The sequence below is a fragment of the Monopterus albus genome, unplaced genomic scaffold (genome assembly GCF_001952655.1).
Source record: "Monopterus albus unplaced genomic scaffold, M_albus_1.0 scaffold10.1, whole genome shotgun sequence".
Classification (NCBI taxonomy): Eukaryota; Metazoa; Chordata; class Actinopteri; order Synbranchiformes; family Synbranchidae; genus Monopterus; species Monopterus albus.
In genome coordinates this window covers 2,873,706-2,882,189 of record NW_018127890.1, presented here as the reverse complement: position 1 = coordinate 2,882,189, position 8,484 = coordinate 2,873,706, and the positions used below count along the sequence as shown (strand labels likewise).

At 43.5% G+C, this 8,484-nt stretch overlaps 2 protein-coding genes across 3 annotated transcripts in view; one reads left to right on the top strand and one right to left on the bottom strand.

Moving 5' to 3' along the window:
- iqgap1 (IQ motif containing GTPase activating protein 1) overlaps positions 1 to 2,939 on the bottom strand; it is a 45,193-nt gene extending 42,254 nt beyond the window's left edge. Inside the window, exons 1-2 of the mRNA XM_020589892.1 lie at positions 2,673 to 2,939; positions 1,402 to 1,504 (exon numbers count right to left, since the gene is read on the bottom strand). Coding sequence (XP_020445548.1) covers positions 1,402 to 1,504; positions 2,673 to 2,718 — 149 coding nt within the window. The 5' untranslated portion in view covers positions 2,719 to 2,939. The remainder of the gene's footprint in view (positions 1 to 1,401; positions 1,505 to 2,672) is intronic.
- cartl (cocaine- and amphetamine-regulated transcript-like) lies at positions 2,195 to 6,311 on the top strand. Of its 2 annotated transcripts, XM_020589894.1 has the most exons (4): positions 2,195 to 2,646; positions 4,678 to 4,825; positions 5,393 to 5,470; positions 6,021 to 6,311. In XM_020589894.1, the coding sequence occupies exons 2-4, from the start codon at positions 4,688 to 4,690 to the stop codon at positions 6,126 to 6,128; spliced, it is 324 nt and encodes a 107-aa protein (XP_020445550.1). In that variant the 5' UTR covers positions 2,195 to 2,646; positions 4,678 to 4,687; the 3' UTR covers positions 6,129 to 6,311. The 2 variants fall into 2 exon arrangements, with proteins under 2 accessions (XP_020445550.1, XP_020445549.1); XM_020589893.1 differs by lacking the exon at positions 2,195 to 2,646 and having other exon boundaries at positions 4,581 to 4,825.
- Positions 6,312 to 8,484: the final 2,173 nt, after the last annotated feature.

Sequence of the window (8,484 nt, the reverse complement as noted above, 5' to 3'; positions counted from 1 at the left end):
CAGATTTCAAATGTTAACGAGGGCAGTTGTGTCCAGGTCCCCGGACGGAACCTTTTTTTTTTTTTACAAACAGTGCCGCTGCAGTTTTATGCAGACTGAGGGGAAAAGTGGAGGAGCAGCTTTACAGTTTGTCACCACTGCTGACATGAGGTCAGCAGAGCTTTACCTGGGCCGAATAAGAATAAATGTTAAACCATGATGGCTGCAGGAAGTATCAAATTAGTGATTCACATGTAAAACAACAAACATCATCATTTATGTACATTCACATTAAAAGGTACTGCAGGAGTTTTCTTGTAAACAATCTTTATATTCAGTGGTACTCACCATAACACACTGTAAGTAACCCTGAGGGTTTTATACACACATACTGTATTTATGACAAAGACATATAGTGGTAGTATTTTGGGGCGCATCGCCCAGCCCCAAACATAAGTAACTCCAGGAACTTCCTAAATATCACTGATGGATGAGAACAGGTGACACACACACACAAACCACAGCCACACACTCAGCCTCTTCATCAGAGCAAACACCCTTGCAGCAGCACAGACTCACACCGGAACCTGTTGCTGTGACAACCACTGGTTTCTGTGGCAACAGTGGGAGAAACATAAGCCACCAGGGACTGAGTCACTTCCTGTCTCGCGCGGCCGTTCCTCTTTTGAATCAGCGAGCCCGCGACAACTCCAGAGGCAGCAACAGCAAACACACGCACTTTAACAAGGTCAGGCAGCTAGCAACAGCTCCACGTGTGGGTGACTGAGTGTGACCACCAAGTGACAGGCCTCACCTGCTTCTTTAGAAAATTCATACACGCTTACTTAATGAAGGGCGCACTGATCAGAGTGCAGCAATCCCGTGTAACATGCTGTAGTTGTTATCTATAACATCATCTAGACTCCTGATCTGACTGGACATGTGGCATCTGCTTTCGGAGGGGGGGGGGGGGGGAATGAACTGCTGTGTGCTCAGCTGAACAGCAAAAACAAGTCTGAACACACTAATGTCCAAATCTGGATGCTGACTGCTACAGATGAAAGCATTTGTTAATCAGCAGCCATTTTAAATCTCCATTAATGGTTTAAGCCATTTTACAAGCAGAAAATCCAAAGAGTCAGTTCCAGCTGTTTATTTGTGAGTACTTGCTTCTTTTCTTTGTCTGAAGTGATCCTTTCTTTGGTGTTTAGCAGTTTATGGTGGTCACTTTACACTATGGTGACCAAACCATTACTAGAGAATAATCAGTAACAACAACACTGGCAGGTGCAACCCCAATGACAGGCCGTCTTTCTACATTATATAACTCTGGACAACATCCATTGAGTCATCGCAGACGCACCCTCCTCGACTTCCACAAAGATTTCGCTGGTTTGGGTGAGGTGCCTCGCAGCCTCTTACCTTTTTGCCTCTTCCAGGTGGCACAAGTACTCGTAGGCCATGTTCTGCTGCCGCCGCTCATCCATCTCCTCGGCCGTGAGCCGCTCCATTCCATCCAAGACAGCTGCAACCCAAAACATGCACCAAAGGAACTTAGCAATATCACAAGGAAATTCTGGATCTTGTTGAATTTACACCAGAATAATCAGTGAATGTTATCATTTACATTTGGCGCCATTTGTTCACAAACAGCTGTGTACAGTGTGCCTTATTACTGCACCAGCAGGAAACAGACTCCAGCAGCTCCATGGTCTCTCCACACTCCCACATACTAATGCACTTGACAAAAAGAAGTCGGCTTCATTTATTAGTCATTTGTGGAGCCTGTTAACATGAGCTCATCTGGCTCAGGACTGTCAGACCGTGTAATGCGGGCATGGCCTTGTCTGTAAATGACACAGTTCCTCATACAGGGAAAACAAAAAAATATGCTGGGGGAAATTACAGGGCAATTCCCATTTCATTAACTATGATTCCTCCTGCAGAGCAATGTTATCTAAAGATGGTGTTCCCCCAAAATGACAGAAAAGGGGATGGGGACAGGACAAGGGCGCAAAATACAAAGAGGCCCCTGTTTAACCACCTGTCACATCTGAGTGAGTCCCGCGTGTGCGGGCTCACAGCAAAGCTCATGAGCAGGTTAATCCTAATTTTAACTGACTGAGCCTGATTGCAGTGAAACTTCATAAATCTCCGCTTTGGCGCCAGTTTCTGAGTTTCATCACAACCGAAACACTGGGTTTGGTCTGCTCAGTAAACTACTTCTTCTTTTGATATGTATCAAGGAGAATAATGGTCTATTGTGCAATCCAGATGTCAGACGGTGGACTAACAAGAAGGATACATTTCTTCCAACTTTGCATGAAAATGATGTAGAAATGAAATTTTCCATGGGCGGTGGTGGTTGTTCTCGGGCACGAAACTTCAGTCTACTCTGTTTTAATGCGACATAAAGTATAACTTGGCTGGAGGGGAAAGTTGTGACATGTCTAAAAGCAGGGCCCTGCCGCTCTAGGCTCTGCTATGCGAGTTATAAAAACGCGGAAGTCATAATTAGGCTGTAACCATGCTGTCAAACATAAGAACTGTGAACACTCGGAACAAACACATGAGACTTTTCTGAAGTTTGGGAGCGTTTGCCTGATCCAGCTGCTCAGGAGCTGCGCGTCCCTGCGCCGCATGAAGCCGCCAGCCTGGCACCTGAAGGTGAGCAGAAAACTATGTGAACTTACAGCCATATCTCGGCCGGATCCCGTCAGTCTCGTCTGAAGTTGACATCCTCTCTTGAGAAACGCGACTCTCTGCGCTCCACGGTTCGCTTCAGTAACAACTTTACGCGCAGTCTGGAGTTGGTTTCTAAAGTCTCCGGAGCCAAAAGCCTGTCAAAACCAGGAAGGACCTTTCGGTCCTCTTGATCCGTCTCTGCACAGGCTGAGCTGAGACTTTTTTCTTCTTCTTCAAATCTCTCTGATGTCACTGGGTGTGTTCTTCCTAATCCTGAAGTATGCGTTTCAGGAAACAGTGCTCAGCAGCCTTCAGGCGACCAAACTGCAGGCGCAGCGCCCCCTCCCGTCTGCTGCCGCAGGAGGCCGCGCAGATTTCCAAAATGGGCCCTTCAGTGGGATGCGAAAAGATCATAATAACCTGCTGTGCTGGTCTCAGAGCATTTCAGCTGTTTGTTTTTACATCACTGTAGGGCTGAGGCTGTCTGACATGTCAGAAAATTAGAATTGCATTTGAAAAGGGCACCACCGGAGCATCTGTGCCACAGTAGAGAGCTGGAAAATGTCTGGAGAGAATTCTGGCACAAGAAAGAACAAATGATCTGACATGCTGAAGGAGAAATCCTGATGTCCAAATCACCAAAACAACTAGTTTCTATTAATTTAGTTTCAGAGTTAAACCTGGAGGGCAAACAATAAACATCTGAAAACCATTTGTATGTGGATTTGGCAGCTTCATTTAAAATGACTTGATGATACAACTTCCATTCCTGTCACATAATTCTCATTTCGCTCTGTTAAAGATTAATTTGTAGTGATATTAATGTGCTCTTACTGTATGTGCATTAACCCTGAACAATCTAAACTTGAAAGTTCATGCTTGACCTTGGACAGTTTGACAAAATCATCTTAACTCGTGTGTTGCAAACACGTCGTCATTAGCAGATAGATTTATACCAAGTGAGCCAACTCAGTCAGGCTAGACTCCATGTGACAATGAAGACCATGAAGTGAAAGCTCCAGAAGCTGCTTCTGACTTAAGATTATTTTGTCGAACCTGTACAGCCTCCCTTTGCCATCATGCAAATAAACCAACGCTGAATATGACAGAGCTGCTACAGTGACAGCCGTTCCTCCACTTGAGATCCATTTGATTTGCATCTCATGTTATTAGAACATCAGTGAAGACTGTTGAAGATAAATTCTGGTGCTGCTGTGCAGTTGTGGGTTCCATTAAAACATCAAATCAGACCTTTTAATATGAGCATGTTGGACCAGAGTGTGATGTGAGAGCTTCTGTTTAGTAAAAGACAACTACTCACCGTCAGTGTGGACAGCAAGCTAATCGTTTCTTTTTGTTTTAGCTTATAACTGAAGTTTAAAACTATTTGAAATAGTTTATTAAATAACATCTGGATGCTCAAAGTAAAGCTGAGTGTTGAGTGAATGCACAATAGGTGCTGGACAAACTGTAATCAAACTAAGTGTACATGAATGATTATGAAGGTCACCATGACCAGCTGAGGTTGGCCTTCATAATAAATGGTGGAAGTTTAGTGCGCGGTCATTTCCGCGGTTCAGTGGTGGTTAAGTCACTGAACTGGCTTCAGTCTCTATGGCCATTAGTTGCTTCCAGGAAGAAAGGAAACGAATATAAAAAAGAGAATGGAAAAAACCTAAGCAGTGCTAAAGCCTCCATTCACTGGTTCTGGGTCAGTTCTTCTCTCTGCGGCTGCTGGGACTGATGAGATTTTAAAGCTCTTCACATGCAGCCAAACTGGATTTATTCTAACTGCAAATTGCATTTATAAAAGTGAGTGCTGTGGGTTTGTCGTGCCTTCCCGAGTCTGTGCGCAACTCTCCCGCATGGTAACCCTGCAGTGGCCTTTTGGGCGGGGCTATGAGTGTATATAAGAGAGGAGAAGGTGCGGAGTGAGAAGGAGAGTGTCCTGTGGACCTGCTGCGACCCCCCCGGCTTCTCCAGTGTTGACCTGCTGTCTTCCACCTCCACCAGGACCAGCTCTATGGACAGCTCCGGGATGCTCCGCGGGCTGCTGCTTGTTGGCCTGCTGTCCGTCCTGTGTCACGGCCAGGTGTCCCAGGAAGTCTCCGCGGAGGACTTCAAAGTGGGAAAACCCGAACCAGCCGCAGACAGAGACCTGGTCAGTATCTGAAGAGCTCCGCACACCCGCGTCAATAAAGGGAGGTCAGTAAAGACGGGTTAAAGTCAGGAGGATCCTTGCTACACTGCAGGTTCAATCCCTAAAATGTGACTTTTGTGGAAAAAGTCATGCGTTTGGGACTGTAGCATTTAACAGTCAGGCTCCAGCCCATTGAGTGCAGTTGGGGGAAAGACAAAGGTTTGAGCAGCTCTGCAAAGTTTAAATGTACAGGCCTGTGTGCTGGCTTTCTATTATTTGGATTTTATAAACTCAACACATTTCTCGTTTCTTTGGTTCAGTCTAATAGTAAATATTTCTAGTCATTTTTAAAGTATGTTCTTTATTATGATAAATCTGGACTTTTTCTTCAAATACTTTGGATTTCCTTTTTATAAATGTATCGTGATTAGTAACATAAATTTTGCTGTGGAGCCACAAGTCCACAGACCGTTACTTTAGATTTTTGTGGAGCTGCACATATACCAGATATGTCTGCCTGAACTTTTGGAAATGAGCGGACACTCCCTGATGTTTTTGTTTTTGTGAATGACCTTCTCTGCTGCACAGATGGAAGCACTGGAGGCTCTCATGGTGGGGACGCACAATCGGATTTCCTCCCCAGAGAAAAGAGGGAACATCCCGCTGGTAACTTCTTCACTCACACCTGAGCTCTAAACGCTCTGCTTTTAATCACAAAGAATAACTCCTTTAAATGAAAAGCCTTAGTCATCTGTGACTGTATTTTGTTCATCTCTCCACTGCTGTTTAATTAAACCAGTTAGTAAAAGATCCCTGCCAGCAAATAAAAGATAACGAGAAAACGCCAACAACAGTCTTATCCCCAGACTAATCAAAGCTTCCCAAATCCACTTAGCTGAAAGATGCAAAAACTGCTCAGTCTTGTTTCCTCTGAGTGGAAATGAATCACTGAGAAATGAGGCTGAATTAGCCCACAGGCCCAGTCCGAGCTAATGAAGGGCGTTTCTTCATTTCGCTGACAAATTCCTTTCCTTCTCATCCTGTTGTGCCAAATAAATCAGAATAATTAACAGAAAACAATTAATCTAATCAAATTAATACAAAGTCCTCTTAGACCAGCAACAAAGAAACACAACTGTCATTATTGATATGTTTACAACCTTTTTACCAAAGAAGATTTTTGTTAAATGTAAGTGAAAACCATCTGTCTCCTCAGTGTGGGATGGGCGACCGCTGTGCCATGAGGTTCGGGCCTCGCATCGGGAAGCTCTGTGACTGCAGCACAGGAGCCAAGTGCAACTCCTACCTGCTCAAGTGCCTCTGAGCCACTGAAGACTTTTGTCTTTTTCCACACAGCATCACTTCTGCAGGACCAAACATCCTTATGTGTATCACCTGTGTGTTGTGCGTTGTCGTTGCCCGAGGAGATGCATGAATGCTGTACCATCTGTAGTGCTGCTGATCCCCTGTAGCATGTGTCATGTTCAATAAACATTGTTAACATCTATTTGTTAGTTTGTTTACTCAGAGTTTACACAAGTTTCTTGATCCATGTTGTTGTAATTGGTGTTAGATTTCAGGAATGATACAAGTTTTAATTGGAATAATTCTTTCACATTTGTAATTGTATGTATACATACATAAATCCACATCAACATCCTGTGAACTGGACTTTTACTGTACCTTTCTGCCCATACAGAGTTTTTACAGGGGGATCCTCTCTATATGATCTAACTACAGTAATGAGAGCTCCGAGGAAACCAAACATCCACTTCAACTTAACACTGATTCTCATCATAATTGGCTTTAGGATGGGAGCTGGCTCCAAACTGGAGCCAGGTTTTATATCTAGCAGTTTTTGCTACATACAAAACATGAACATGTCTTTATAGTCCACACAAGAGTTTTATTTCACATCCTAAATGTAATTTCATATTCAAACATGCAATGTATAAGTAACAAACAATATTTTTGCTGTGCAAAAGGAGAGCATATGTTTTGACTTTATCTGTCATGCAAAGGTGGTTTGAATCAGTTTTGTATAATTCCTGTGACAGGAAGTGTGCTCAGCTGGAAGCACAGTGCTGTGCAAATGAAAGCTTGTCAGAGCCACTGGAGTTTGTTAGCGCTCCTGCTTGTCTGACAAACAGCAACAAAGCCTTTTGTTCTTCAAACAAAATCAGCTGTGTGGTTTCAGACTCATTTGACTGGAGTGTGGTCAGCTACTGCTACAATAGCTACTATCAATGACTATCACTTCTATAATCATGGCTGAGGGGGCCTCCCAGTACCAATATATAGTAATCATGATGATCTGTTGCGGCTAAAGAGATGACACAAGCAAACGAGGAAATGAGGTGATGTATATAGAGCAAGAAAATCTCCGTTAGGAGGAGGAGGTCGGGGTTGATGGAAGGGTCAGACAACATCAGATTTTTCACCAGGACAGAGCTGTTCCTGTGTAAAACAATCTTTTTATCAGTGAGCATATTAACCCAAGCAGGAACACTCCGTGTTTATAGCTGTAACCATGTGACCTGTTTAGGTTGAACTATGACAACACGATAACGCCCTACTGAACCTCCTAGTAGGTGCAGTAGGGACCTCTTCAACCAGAGCTCTTGCCCAGTGAAGGACTAACCTTATACAGTAGATTGCTACTAGTATGAATGAGAAGCAAACTGTAAAACAATTTAAAGTGTTGTGTAAATGAATCAACCATTTATGTTCATGTCCGCATGATGAATATAAGTCCAATATTCACTGCTTTAGTTCTACTTTGGTCTCCACAGACTCCTGTGAGAAACATCTGGAGCTGTTGCCGCTAATTGTGCCACTATGTTCTCCACCTAGTCTGACTGTATCTGTCTGCTGCTGGGCCGCTGGTGGACAGTGGGGTTTGTCAGGCCTTGTGTGCTGAAAACAGCTGCTTCTCACAGCTGAAAACAAGGTCGTCAAGAGCAGAGACTGAACCAAGCCAAAACGCTGCACATTTAATTAGTTGAGCTTTATTTTCAAACCTGTTTGATGTCAGAATACAGTTTATTGTGTGGATGCGTAAGCATCCACAATATCCTGTTCTTTATTAGTCTGGTTTCTACCACTGTTCTTCGGCACCTAACTCCTTCCACATACTTTCACCTAGAAGGGCCATTGAGGTATCAAACTGTTTATATCCTTAAGGACATGTGTGCTTGTATACAACTTTTTTATAACTTTTATACTTTTTAAGATATTCAGCTTTTTTTACAGAAATTTCCCCATTGGAAATGAATGGGGCAAAATTGGAAGCTTAATATCTCCGGCATACCTTGGGCTAGAAACGCCATTTCAACTTTATTCAACTCGTGAGACGTTCAGCAGATCATCTTGATATCTTTTATGTTTTTTTTTATAATCAACATTTATATTTTGTCTAACAACAAATGGGCCAATACTATACCATGCCATTGGCTGCCTGTGTGTCACTGACTCCCCCGGTCTAGCAGCTCTCGCTTGCTTTTGCTCTTCCTCTTGCCGCTTTTGTGCTCCTATTATGCCATTCTTAAGCTTTATACACATATAATAGATGACAATCGTAGAGAAAATTGTCACGAATTCAGCTGTCAGTGTTATCGAGATGGGATGAATGGTATTTGCGTAAGTCGCTCATTCCAGCGCATACGTCTCACTGCTCCATA